General features: G+C 33.3%; 1 protein-coding gene and 1 long non-coding RNA gene across 2 annotated transcripts; both read left to right on the top strand.

Moving 5' to 3' along the window:
* The first annotated feature begins 9407 nt into the window (after positions 1-9407).
* Positions 9408-13254, top strand: LOC127849879 (seizure protein 6 homolog). Its single transcript, XM_052382631.1, has 4 exons — positions 9408-9471; positions 10454-10594; positions 11929-12099; positions 13220-13254. Exons 1-4 carry the CDS (start codon positions 9408-9410, stop codon positions 13252-13254), a joined length of 411 nt encoding a protein of 136 aa, XP_052238591.1.
* LOC127851567 (uncharacterized) lies at positions 12029-14624 on the top strand. Its single transcript, XR_008035824.1, has 3 exons — positions 12029-12099; positions 13504-13610; positions 14352-14624. It is a non-coding gene; the product is annotated as an uncharacterized LOC127851567 (long non-coding RNA).
* Positions 14625-15099: the final 475 nt, after the last annotated feature.

Genomic DNA, 15099 nt, shown 5'->3' on the forward strand with positions numbered 1-15099 from the left:
CTTACTTAACCATGCACATTGAAAACTCCAGACCTTATCCACCGAAAAGAGAACCACCATAACTTCAACCTAGTCTTAAATAATCAATCCTCAAACAATGCTAATGTCATTCCCTACAGTGCTGAAACCAGTTGAAGTTAATGACGATATTAATTTAAGCAAAGCCGATTAAGTAGGTGGAGAATTCAGTTGTCATCATGCAAGTGAATCGAATAATTCCCCGACAACAAGAGATATTTGCCTATACATTCTGGTTCTTGTATTGAAGAAATTCAAGTACACGGGGTCATGCAGAATACCACTTTGCTGACTCAAATTAAACGGACGCGGCAGTTAAACCCATGGACGTTTGATGTTTAAGCAAAAAAAATATTCCACATATACGAATATAACATTAACGTGTGACAAGACTTTCAAAGGTACCTTGCATCGGTATCAAGGCAAAATGATTTTTATCCCATTTTCACCGCGACATTGACGGTATAACACGTTGTGGAATATACCTGCCTGTCTTCAACACTGTGGGATATACCTGTCACGTTCACGGGCTACTTTTTACTTTATCACTGAATGATTTTTCATAATTAATAAAGTCGAGAAAACTTTAGCTTCAAAATTATACGACGTTCAACCTTTAAATCTAGTCATATGACATACTTTTTCGCAATCCGTATAATGAATCAGCTGATTGATGGCGTCATAAAATGACAGTTTTTGCGTCATTTTCCCCCCAAAAATTGATGATTTATTATAAACGCGACTTATTTCACATGTACATGTACTGTATATCGACAAACGGTATTTGAATTGTCAATTAATCACATATTTCGTGTAATGTGCATTGTTTATAATCCATGCATATACTTTTGACATTTAAGAATGTACAACAAGCAAAACAAATATCGCACAATTGATAAATAATCTGCAATATTTGCTTTCCAATTTAATTCACGTTAATCATAGAGCTGTGTTAAGTATAAGATGGTAAAAATAGCACCACACTGGAATTCGGAACGTCCCATTTTGCACACGGGTATATCCACTGATTTATCTGTTGTGTAATGGAGTGTTTTCCATTCTTTGTGTATTTATATATTAAATTATTTTCTTGTACACAATAAGGGCATAGACAAATAACATTGTGCAAGTTTAAACATAATAATGTTGGTATTTTCAGGAATCTGAAAATGCATCCGAGTTTACCAACGGCTATTATTTGATAAACTGCTCCGGGTCATTTTAACAGCAGTAATATACATAGAGTACATGACGTAGCGTGTGACGAATCAGAAAGTGTATCGCGTTCATAAATTCATTTGAAAATAGTGATAGGATAGGCTAGGTTTATTAGCCAAAAAACCCAGTTAACCTCAAACTAATTCCTTCACAATTGGTATCTACAGTTTTCTATTCTAAAATGAAAGGAGAAGCTTAGAAAAAAGTCCTAAGCTGTATTTTGATGGGAAATGTGTTTTTTGGGGGAATCATGCCCTTTTCTTAATTTTCATCACACATTTTTGGAATTCATCTACTACGAAAGAATAAACATACATGTTCCATTTATTTCAATGTGAATTTATCATTTTATGGTGGAATATGATATATATGTAGCATTTTTCAAATTATCTATCTTGAATAAGTGAATTTTTTTTCAGATATTACATTTTTTAGTCATTTTGTAAGTAATTTGATGAAATAACATGTGATTAAGCTTGAACCCTTATTGTTTGAAATATACAATCTAATCTCATTATTGATTTGAATTTTAAAAAAAGGATGATACGTAACAATTAACACTACTAGTTGAGCAATTATGCTTTGCTTATGTCAAGTTACAAAACATTTGATGGTTTATGTTAAACACTTTACCAATTGCATTTACATTGAAAGATATCTGATTTTTTTAATTCTAGATATCCAGCTCTTCAATAATTGACTGTACGTTACTACAACTTGTTCCTTTGCATTCACCACAACACATCGTGCATTTTAAACCATGTTTCCGACAGCTACATCTTTTGGTATCACAACCGGTTTTACAGTTACATCGTATGACATTTAATAACCGCTCAGGCGCTGCTAACATATTACACTTTACAGGTGTCAACAAGTCATTCTCTTTTCTCCAGCCCCACTCTAATGGATTTACTTCACTACCGACCCAGGTTTGGACTTGTAAATATGTTCTAAAGCTATGAAACCTTGCTGCCGCCTTAGTTGGAGGAAGAATTTCAACTTGTACCGCATTGTTACTTGTGTTAACCTTTTGCACAAATTTTCTAAATCGAAGAGCGTCCAAATCCTCAATCTGATTTCCGTTGTAAACACATTTGAATGCGTTTTCTCCTGCTTCCTCAGTTGTAGAATGTGAAGAAGTGTTCATAAAAACTTTTGCTTGGTTTTTGAAGTTCGAATCATTCAAAGCTTTTTTCAGAACAACACCCTTTTCAATACCATATATACTCGATGTGGTGTCACAACCAGTAAATGCATGTATAAATGGTAAAATGTAACAAATATCAGACCCCAGCACTTTTTGTGTTTCAGTAATATCCCATATCTTCTTTCTTTTAACACTAGTATTTGTGTCCGACTTTAGGTATATTTATTTTCTGTTCAAATGAGCATGATGACAAAGCAACACAAGCAGGTTAGTGTCCTCTCTAACAACGACTACATTATCATCAGTTGAAATATCTACAGCAGTTTTAGCGATCAGAAGGTCGGCATCATTGCTGGCATTAAGTACATGACAACCTTTATCAGTTAGATGTGTACCTTATAATTCAATAAAGCATTGTCTGTTGTTTGGATTAAGGAGAATCTTTTCTTTTTTGGTTTTGAACGGTGAACTTTCATTAAATAAAATTCTAATGCCCATGGCTCCCTTTGATCGACGTTGATGTGTAACATCTTTTATTGAAGGTCCATTAATGTATCCGTCAAAAACGATATGTGGTTTTCCATATTTTTGTTCCACCAAATTTGTATATTGAGTACATATTTCGCCAAAACATGCACCATACGCCCAAGGAATACGATGAAGAAGTGAGCCACCATCAAGTACAAATTCAACATCTTCTGGAATTTTATCTACTCCACAAGCTCCCAAATCCCAAATTCCATTTGCAAGTAATGTCTTCTGTGCTTCCCGAAGGAGACCAGACAAATCAAATATTGAGGATGGATTGGCGCATAACTCATAGATAAAAAAGTGTTTCTGTGTCTTCGATAGTATAATCTGCTGCAGTGATCAGTCTTTGGAACAGGAGCTGTGGATCAACAGAAAGTTCATCACCGCCAACCCTCAAATTGTTCTTAGAACCAAGATTCACGACCTGATTGGTGTCTTAAAGCAATATGTCAATACATTTTTTTCTTCTATTTCTTTAATTATATTCTGTCCTATACTTTTAGCATCATCCATATTAACATTATTCTCAGCAAGGGCACCAGTTTCAATGTTTCTTAAGCATTGTTCATCAAGGAAGGGATTATGCTCTTGTAGAAAATCTTTGAAGGTGGCCCTGTCCTTATTGCCATGCTGAATTCTAGATTTAGAGCACTCTTTGTGTTGGGGACTTGTTTCATAGGTTTGACCGGAAAAGTCCTGCATTGCACTGTTCATTTCTGAACAGGCAGGCATAGAGAGCAGCCATTGTGCTCGTTGTACCACAGACATTCCTCTGCCACGTGTCATCCCCCCTACTGACTTAACACTTCTCATTAGAACTTGTTCTATTACTAGGTCTGTTGAAAGACCCGCCCAATAACGCTCGCTTCTTCGTATAACATGATTGCCTTTACGAAAGTGATGGTAAATGTCTGGGTTCGTTTCTTCCAAATTTAACATTTGTTGTAGAAATATGTAACCGGATTTGAGATAGAGGTTGTGTCCAGCGGAGGCAAAGTATGGAAGCATCCGAAGCAAAGCATTCAGGTGTCCTTTCCAATTTCCTAAGCGCTCAGCTGCTATGAATTGTTGAAGGATGTGAACCATTTCCATGTATTGTAGCCATAATTTTGCAGTTCTGGATTTGGCTACCTCTATTTTGGGTTTGTCATATTGATCCATCAAGTTGGCTATCATCAGGTTTTCATGCAGTGTCTCTGGTTTGGTTTCTTTTGTGAGAATTTTATCAATTAAGTCTTCAACAAAAATGTTATTGTTTGCATCAATATTAGGTTGTGTATCAGCAAATGATTGCTCAACTAGCAATGTTTCAAAGGAATCATTTACAAGTATATGTCCTCTGATCGCTCTGCTAATCGCTTTACCATTTAACATGTGACCTACTGCATTTGGAGCATACACAGTTGAAAGAAGTCATGTCAGTCCAGTATTTTCCATTAATTTAGCGATACAGCCTAGGAAACTCCTTTCTGTGTGAAATCCACTAAGTCTTACAATAACATCCTTTACATCACTTCCTTCAGGTTCGTTGATGACAATATGTAATGCCTTCCAGTATAGTGGTTGGTCAAAGGTTACCACTGGTGTTGTGTTCATCTTTCTTGACTGGCATGCTATGAAGTACATGGTTGAGAAGATACAAGACATGTCACTAGGATTTAGGTCTAACATTGGCATGAATACTACGCTCGATTTTCCAGGAAAGTTTCCTGTTTGTACTAACTGCATCGTTCCTGACCAACCTGGAAGTTCAGGTTTTAAAGGTCGAGCAAGTTTAATCAAAAAGTTCAATTCTTCAAGCTGGTCTTCAACATCGTCAATACTTGACAACTTTTGAAAAAACATCGATTCCATTTTGTTTGTTGATTGTTTGTAAAATTTAATATCAATTTTTCCAACAGCAATAATATCTTCACCTTTCGTATGTATGCGTGGAATGGTATGCCTTTGTTCCTTACCAGGTGTAATTGCAGCAATGATTTCCATGCCATGGGAAGTGTTAAGTCCATCAATAGTACCAGTGTTGTGGTCTACATTATCGCCAATAAATTGAACAAACTGTACGTTTGAACTTTCTATTTGCTTTCCTTGTGAAACAGCTGCACTTTGTTCAAAATGTTGGACTTCATGGTAGGAAGAGCAAAATCCTAGGCTGTTGAGGGTTTCTTTCAGAAACTTGGAACCACCGAAGTGATGGTGCATTTGAACACCTAACCCAATTTGTAGTGGTGCGATGACTTTTCTTGGTATTGCTGCCTGAATTATAGCTTGACCTATAGATGATTTTTTTTATTTGTACTGTCAATGAGCTGCTGCAAAAAGCACAGAAGACCTTCAGGTAAATATTCATAATTTGAATCAATACACATTATATCTGCTGAAGATGGATACTGTTCTTTTGTTATCTCTGTCATGTTTTTTATTTCATTCAAAATAAGTTTACCTGCAGTTTTAATAATAGCTCTCTTTTCACATTCCTTATCATTTGCATTACTTCTTTTGTAAAATAAATGCAATATAGAATGGGCAGTAGTTATATAAAGTATTTCATTATAACAGTGGACTATTTAATTTGATAAATACATTAACCTTGATAGCAATGTATTACTATATTAAATATTATTATATATTTAATGGACATTGTTGGAAACCATAATATAACTTTAAATCTGTTTTATACAATGTTGTCGGAATATGACATAACGAGTGTAATTGCTATTGCAAAATATATGCACGAAGCGTTTACTACTCGACAGAAGTTTCTGAGTGATTATTTTTATAAAAATGTTTCACGACGTTATAAGTACTCTTAGTATGAAAGATATAACTTCAATTATTTGTATGTCAAATTATTATATGATATATTATATACATTTTATGCCCATGTCTTTGAGTTTCAAGTTGTTCAGCGTGTTGATAATATATTATTAATAACATATCTCGGTTTTCAACAAATTTGATGATAATTGAATAATTCTATTTTGGGCCGGAGGCCTTGAATAACAATAAACCATGTGTTATGTTAGGTTATGTTATTATTCGTCATGATTTTAAGTTTTTTGCAGCTAATGAAAGTCCTTGACATCCCTTTTCTCCAAGTTTTGAAACTTGACGGTCATCTTGCAGATGACACACACCTTTTTAGTTATGTCTATACTAGTAACTTCCAGGCTGTAAATATTGAAAATATGTTTAAAGCTACATGCATTTTACACAAATAGTATATTACTATATATTATCAATTACTTTTTTTCCCCTCAAAAAAAGTTTATAAATGCAGCCAGCAGGGCTATGGAAATATATACAGCTATAATCCTAATATAAAGATAGACTTAGTCATTTACTGATTATTTGTAAATGATCTCACATATTACTAGTTCATCTTCTAAAACAATATATATTGTTAATTTATTAAACTACAACACAAAATTTGGTTACCTCATTTTTGTTATATACAGTTGTTTCCTCATATGCAGGGAAAGTACAGTTGTCTCATGACATCACACACAGGTAAATAATTGACGATAAAAGCAGACATGATTCTGAAAAAGAAGGGACAAGCATATTTGTATTAGTGTTGTTTGATTCTTTATCCAGACATTATTGTATTATAAGTTAAAGTATTAATGTTACAGTAACATTATTACATCTGTATATAATAATTAAAAAAAAAAAAACAGAAACTAGACCTTATCCAGTTTATCATATTTTATTTTTATTCATATAAAGTTTCTAACGTGTAGAGCTATGTCTAAATGGTTTAAAGATATATAAATATAAAGTTAAAATACCTTTATTTTATCAATACGAAGCTGAAAAACCAGCAAGCTCATAATAGCAGACGTGATTTTGATAAAAAAAACATCTCCCCCTGAAAAAGAATTAAAAACAAAACATTAGTTCTTTATTTAAATTTTCACTGTTTTTTAATTTTGATGGCCCTTTCACGCTTCCGTAGTTTAAAAAATGAATCGTGCGATATATTGTTGTTTGTCTATTTAATAATTTAAATATCAATCATATGTGCATATATTTTTGATGTTTTCATAATTTACGATGTAGATATCAAAACAAATATCATTTAAAGCCGAAAATTGAACCAATATATACTGTAAAGCGAAAACGAGTTTCCGTCGTCTGCAACGATTTTTATTTTCATTTTAAGAAACGGGTACAAATATTAAAATTGAATTTACATAAGACTAGCGTTATTTGTATGATATATTTTTGATTCTGAAACACATTACTTACCTAGAAAATGCTGCTTATAGCTGGAAATAGCCAAGAAAGTGATCTAAATAATGAACGCTGCTCAGAGCACATTGTTTACATATACACCGGTTCCGGTAAATACGGTTGTATGGTTTAGTAACGGTACCATCGCTAATTCTTAGAATTGACTTCACTTTAAACAGTGATATCTCGCAGACTGCACGGACATTTTTTTAGGACTTTTTTGGAGTTTGATATATTATTGATAAATCGTTTGTTAATAAAAACTATTGTGAAGGAATTTGTTTGAACCCAAATTCCTAATATACCTAGCCTATGCATGGGGGTCTTTATTTATCTATGCTAAAATAATTATTAAAGACCCTAGATGCAAAATCGCCAATTATTGAGTTAAATGGATTATTAGATGGATTTTAAAGGATTATTAAAGGTAAGATAGTAGTTCGAACGTGTTTTGGTTTTTGTTTGTACTTTTGTCGTTCCCAGTTTTCCGGGAAATGATTTTAACATGGGGGCCATTAATGCATTGGATCACACACGGCATACACATAACATTATATAAAAAAACACGTTCTGCGCGTCATTAAATTCGTCGTCCGAAGTCGGAAAACGTATTGCCCTGCATATTAAGTCAAATAAAGTGTCAGTCGCTGCAATTGTCTGTTTACTCGTCGATAGTGTACATGTAGAATCTATGTTGACATCGACAACATTTTGTCAGGAGCAATCGCCGCCATATTGGATTTTGATCATTTTCTTTCGAAAATAAAATGAATTATAGTTAAGTAAAATCTTCTTTTCGCGGTCGTAATGTGTTACAATTCGCATGCTGCGTAAAATTGAATCGAGGCATATGGTGATATTTTTACTAGTTTTACAGTTTGTGTGTGAATTTTTTTAAGACTATTTTGCGTACAAGAACAAATACATTTATATCACTACGCATGGTTACATTCGTTAAATTTTAAGCGATTTTTAAGAATGAATTAAACTTATTGTTAGGCTAAGGTTATTAGATCTAGTTATGTTAAATGTCACGTTGAAAAAAATCAAATGGGATAAATAGAATACTAGAATTAGCGTTGAATACAGAGAAGTTTATGTTGCTCGGCTCGAACACCGAAAGCGCTCGCCAAGGCTCGCGCTCCCGGCGTTCTAAGCCTCGCAACATAAACTTCTCTTTATTCAACGCTAACCTAGTATTCTCTATGTCTGCAGATGCAACACAAACGAATGTGAATCTTCTGAGTGATTTAAATCTGAAGGGAAGTGATGCCTTTGCAAGCGAAGCGACGGGTGCGTATACGAATTAATTACTAGGTAAATAAACTGCTTTTAAAATGATACCTGCATAGCAAATAAGGCTTACATGGTAATTGTCCGTGCTGACTAAGACAATACCCTCACGTCTCCAAACCGTACCAACAGAAAAAGGATTAAACAACCCACAATGCAAATAAACTGCCAAGATCAAATAGTTAACAAATTCGAAACGAAAAATTAACGATACACACAATAAAAAGTAATATTTCATGACATATTAAGGACATAAAAGAAAAAGATCATGAACATTTAGAAAAGTAAAATCTGGTGTTGATGTTTGAAATAAGGACAGAGCTTTTCATCACGCTAAAGTTCTCCTCGCCGGAAACCAGTTATATGTGGTCTGCATGCAATCATCACGCTAAAGTTCTCCTCGCCGGAAACCATTTATATGTGGTCTGCATGCAAAACCTGATAAAATGGGGTAATTATGTTTGACTTCATCTAACATTCGATTTAGAATATTGTCCGTAAGTAACTGTTGTCCATATTATGTTTTTACCTAAACCACGATTAGCACATTTGATTTTGATTTTTTAAATAAAAACAGTAACGCGGCCTGAATCCAATTAATATATACATATTAAAAACATTATTTAACATACATATTGTTCATTTATTAAAAACATGACGCGTGTAACTTGTGTCATCCTTTAATCGTATATTACTGTGCTTAAGTTGACCTTTTTATTATACTCATCAAAGGTATTAACAACAGCCCAATACTATTTTAACATGTATTGTGATTATATCAATATCATCTACAAAAATACAATACGTTTGTGGTATGGTTGAGATTGAACAAAGCTATCCTAAATTTATCGAACAATTTGATCCTATACAAAGCTTTTTGTTTGAGTGTTACACTTGAATATATTAATAGTGTGGATACTAACTTATTCATTTATGCACTCATACACAGGAATAATTGACCGTCATGTTGGCTTCGCTTGCGATATTATGTTTTGTGAAATTTATGAACGCCCAGATTGGAGTAACAAGTAATATAAAATATATTCGTTTTGTTGTTAAATTAACAAAAAGGTATGATATTTGTATGTGCTTCAAGAGAAGGTAATTAATGTATACCGGTTTATCAGTGCCTGAATTCAACTTAAAATTCTTATTTAAGGTGAACATATTGAACAAATGGAACTGTAGTACCACATGTTCATAGTTTTATCATATTATTACTTTAATTAATGCCTGATATAATGCTGCCTGATATATTTGTTATATTACTTCAACAGGAAATTGTAATCTTAGTACATATTAAGATGTAGTTAATCATTAAACTATACAAACAATTTACGGCTGACAACATATTTTACAAATATTTACCGCCAGTTTTTATTAAGCCATCATTAACACGTCAAACGTCATATACAATATTCAATCGAACAAAAAATGGGGGGTGAATGCGATTACATTTTGATATTTCATTGTTTGTTTTAAAATGAAGACGTAGAGGTATGATAAACAGATACACAGGTTACGGTCATTTCGTTGTGTAATATATCAGGCTCAACACATATCCAACAACTGTGCAAACCCGCCGTTTTTTATTTAGATATGAACCCTTCATAGACATTTAAGTGTATTGAAATAACATTATTTAAAAAAAAAATCATGTTCGCAACATACAAACACATGCATATGAATATAATGCGGATCCAACCCAAGTTTATGGAAATGTGTGTTACCAGATAATAAAATAAAGCTTAAATTTTAAAATCAAAACACTGTCAACTTTTTAAAAATTTGGTCTTCAAAAGCACAACCTCAAAAAAGCCTGTTATTCTGAGTACAAAATATTAAATGGAAATACAAATATTAATATAAATCACGTGATTCTATGTAGAAGATATGTAATGGTATTCAGAGACTTTGCTAATTTATATATATAAATTAACTACAAACAATTATAGCGTTATTTATTTGGTAAATAAACTTAAACTTAACTCATGCTTACTGATATTTCAGCCTGCACGGCCGATGGAATTGAATGCGTTTCACTACCAAACTCAATCTGTGACAAGTTCAACACGCTGAAATGTGTTTGCCCGGCTGACCATCAATACCATCAGTACCAGGAAAAACCTGATAAAAGCGGATGTGATTACAGTTAGTAGCCGCAATAAGATTCATATTAAGTAACTTAACATGAAACGATCAACAAAACGTATTCCAGGTTAATCAATTCCTGAGACTGCATCACATCGTTCTCAATGTATCTTAAATAAAATGTAGAGGACTGGTATCCGTTCATTATTTGGTAATATTTGGCAGCACGTGTAAAGCGGGTATTAGATAATGCGTTGGCACTGTATTAAGTAACTTTAATATATAATATAAAAAAGTGAAACTCCAGCTGCTGGAGCAGTATTGAATTTTCATTAAAAACAATTAGTTGGTCCTTTATTTAAGGCAAGTGACCGATTGCCCAAACAGTACAAAACAGCACAATACAGCACAATACAGCACAATACAAACCAACATAAACACAAAATATGAATAAAGCTGGGGTCACCGCCTTGGAACGGTCAATGCAAAGCATTGGGGGTTTAAACCTGGTTATAGAGCGCTCAACCTCACACTTGGCCCAGCAATATTCATAATACATTCAAGTGTAAATAAAATTTAACGTCATAGCATTGTAACTCAAATTAAACAATAATAAAAGGGAATTAAAACGCATTCAATTTAATTACTATTTAATTACTCAATTGCATTGAAGATACAAGAGTAACAGAATTACAACTTTTTGACGAACGATCAAATAAAACTATTAACAATTGTCAACTACATTCCTTCTTTATAGAAAAGATTTGAGAATGTAGAATCATAGAGTTAATATCTCAGATAATCATCGCGCAAACACAGGAAGAAGCAGCAATAATGGGTGTAAAAATTCCATATTACATAGCTTGGTTGTTTATTTGACTGCTAAACAAATTAAAACTAATTAAATCAAACAAGAAACGCCTATCAGAGAGAAAATATAAATAAAATGGAACGTTATAGACCCAATGACCTATGCATGTAGATTACAACTGGGAAAGTCGGTCGTATGACGTCACAAAAATCCATAATGACATAATGACGTGAACAAATTCCAAGGGCAGTACTAAATAAAAATATTAATCGGGCTGTGCTACTAATAAAACAAGTTTACGTGATTTAATATTAAGAAGCAAATGAATACAAATGGTAATTCCATAAGCCTCAAACTGTCCATTGTGTAAAATATCAATATTTTTTGGCGCTTTGTACCTCAGACCGCCCCATAGTTCTCGGTCAATATCTATAACATAGTTTTGAAATTGATAATGTTCATACCTAGCCGTATCTTTGTTAATAGTGCAAAATAAACAAATAATTTTTGTTGTTAATTTACAAATACCGAGCTGGAGTAAAAATGAACAAATATGTAACCGATGTATGTTAATTGGTTGTAGACTGTGGTTTTCCAATGGAACCTGCAAATGGAGCAGTTGAAATCACTGGTACTCTTCAATCCTCAACTGCTTTGTACAAGTGCAGTGAAGGGTTCAAACTGACTGGAGGTAGCAACAGAACCTGCATCGTTGGAATAGGATGGTCCGGCGTAATGCCGACATGTGTGGAAGGTATGTGTTACAGTTAAGGCTGGATAAAATTAGTTTTAGATTATTATTTCCACCCGCTCTGATCAAAGACCTCGCCTCAAAGTTTGTAAAATAATAAAGCTGTGAGTCGAAAATTGAAATGCTCCATAATATACCTTAGTGTTCGCGCCTGTCATGGAATACTCACAAAAATGTGTTACAATCGCTTATTATACTCTCCGATAAGAAGTTAAGATGAAGTTATATATTTATTTGCAAAGTAGAACGGAAATTTTGAAATTTCGCGTTTGTCTGTCTGTGCGTCTGTCTTTCTGCTTTTATGTCTTTCGGGAGACACAAAATTGACCTCAGGCGTTCTGCTAAGCTGTTGTACGTACCTTATTCAAACATTTCGGTTGTTTGTCTAATGATATGAAGTGATTTATGATCGATTTAAATCATCGTCGTTAAAAATTACAACGATCAGGAATATCGTCAATTACTCATTCTATATGACTTCATGAGTTTAATTATAAACTATCAAAAAATTATGTCTATGAAACCATTCATAGTTTTTATATTTGGTATTTACACTCGTAGAGCAGTCCTCTAAAAAGTTCTGTTTCATTATGTCCCGGGTACCGAACATTTGTGTCACTAGATTATACTGGCGTTTAAAGTGAAACAACTTTATTTCTAAAACAACAATAGTAGCCATTTTTTTGGTGTGTAAAATCGTATTTTATTGCATAGTACTCCTCTACACATTTTCTTAAAACTAAGTCCCCGTCGTCAGAACTGGCCGCGATTATGTGGCACATTTTGTTATCAACTAAATGCATATTATAACATGCCACGTCGGGGTCGTTCATAGTCAACATTGTTACAAGTTCTAATTGATGTTGATCGAAGTTCATGCGTTCGAAAAATGAGCGTGACCAGGAACTTCATCAGTTTAATCTATGAATATTTTAAATGACCAGTTAATATATGTCTGTGTAAGATGAATATTTTAGACTGGATTTTGTGTATACTGTTTGTGTTTCTAGTGTTATGCAACAACTTGTAAAAGTTTGACAGGAATAATAGTGGAATAATTTTGTCAAACGGTCGGTCGGTTGGTGGGTGGGTTTGTTGGTCTTCTGTATAACATTCTATACAGTTGTCGAATGGAAAACTGGTACCTGTCTCATGTGATTGAATTTAAACTCAACAACCGGAATTTTTTAGTGCAAAGGGACACAACTTGTTTTGTGAATAGTGTTCAATGTTCAATATAAACTTCTTACCGACTGTTTAGAAAAGTTCTTTCACAAATGTTAAAAAGCGACATATTTTCACACGAGTTTGACACTAAATCCAGGCTAATACAAACGAATAAATACATCATTCGCAATGTATCGCTCAAAGGTTGTTATATAATACTCTAATCGTTTTTATTTTAAGATGTCGGCCCAGATTATCGCGTGACCTTTCCGCTCGGTGTTTGGATGGTTCTGCAAATCCCGCTAGCTTTTGGAATTATGAACATCATACAAAGATGCCGCAAATGGGTATAATGTTAAAATAGCCTATAAAGTAAAACTTGCTTATTGCTACTTCTGTTATTGAATTAATGACGCTTTTTTATTAACCTCTGAAATAATTTATTAACTTACAATTTACTGTTGTCATCGAAAATCTTAAACTTAAAAAAAACACCTTTGATTTCGTTTCCGTAAAACAAATTATCGTCGTCTTGAAATATTAGAAAATTCCTATAAAGGGGGGGGGGGGTCAGAATGTTAAATCATGTTTATCTTCTGTTGTTTTGTTTTTCCTTTATTTTTTAACCATTTACAATTACGTTGTATGAAAATAAGCATAAACTCGTGTTTCTGTATGTTGGACGACAAATAAGCAACCATGCTACAGCCTGTTGTCCATGTATGAAACTTTATGAAAAAAGTAACTGTATTGCCACACTTAATTGGGGAATGCCATGTAAATGCTAAAGCTTGTAATTAAGATTGCTTTCTAAGAGATAGGTATTAATCGACAAACATTGAACACTTTGAACACTTACTTGATTTCAAATAAATTGTGTTTTCGACTTATTGCATATGATTTTGCAGCAGAATTTTTATCAAAAGTAGCATAGTCCCATTTTAGATATATATACCTATTAACATTCAATAGCTGATTTAAATTTCATGATTAAGTTCGATATGTTTGCTAGCAATTAGAATATATGCCTGTTTATTTAAATGTTTAAAAAATAAATATTTATTACATTTATGTATTAATGGTTTCAGTGGAGACAATATAGAATATGTTGACGAGTACTGGGGACAGAAGAAAAAGAACGCAAAATTGTGAAATGAAAATAGGATCGAGTGCTAGGATCAAAAATGAATTTTGTTTTCTTCGTTCACTAGGAAGATTAATTTAAATTAGATTTTAGATTGTAACAGCCTATTCGTATGCATTATGTCGCTGACGTTTGTCGGTACAATAGTGACTGTGTTAGCGTGATGAGCCATTTTTAAGGTCATAATATCACCTATTTAGTCATGTAGTCCACCTTTTTACCCCGCAACCGTTTTTACAGCACACGATTAATACTTATTATTGATATTTGCCCTGCGGCCGCCTCTTATATGAAACATGCAACTCACCCTTAAATATATATATATATATATATTTAAGGGTGAGGACTCACTTTCTAGCAAATTAATTGTTTCTAAGTTTAGTTTGTAAACCACTTTTGCATATGCACCTACTTTTTGGGTGTTGCAGTAGAAACGTATTATGTTCTGACCTCATCTCAGTATAAGCTCCATCTAAAATTATTAGTACGGATGGTGTTTGAAAGGATGCGGACAACGTTCAACGGAACTTAAGTTCAACGCCTCAACCACTCGGCCACCGTACTTGTTGGTATATTGTGCTCATAAAACCGTTACTATATCTGTTATTGTAAGTTGTTTTCATCTATATGATTATAATCGTAACAAGTCATCGGTAGATATCAACATAAAAAAAGAGTGTTTCGATGTCAAT

This window comes from Dreissena polymorpha, chromosome 11 (assembly GCF_020536995.1).
Source record: "Dreissena polymorpha isolate Duluth1 chromosome 11, UMN_Dpol_1.0, whole genome shotgun sequence".
In the NCBI taxonomy this organism is placed as follows: domain Eukaryota; kingdom Metazoa; phylum Mollusca; class Bivalvia; order Myida; family Dreissenidae; genus Dreissena; species Dreissena polymorpha.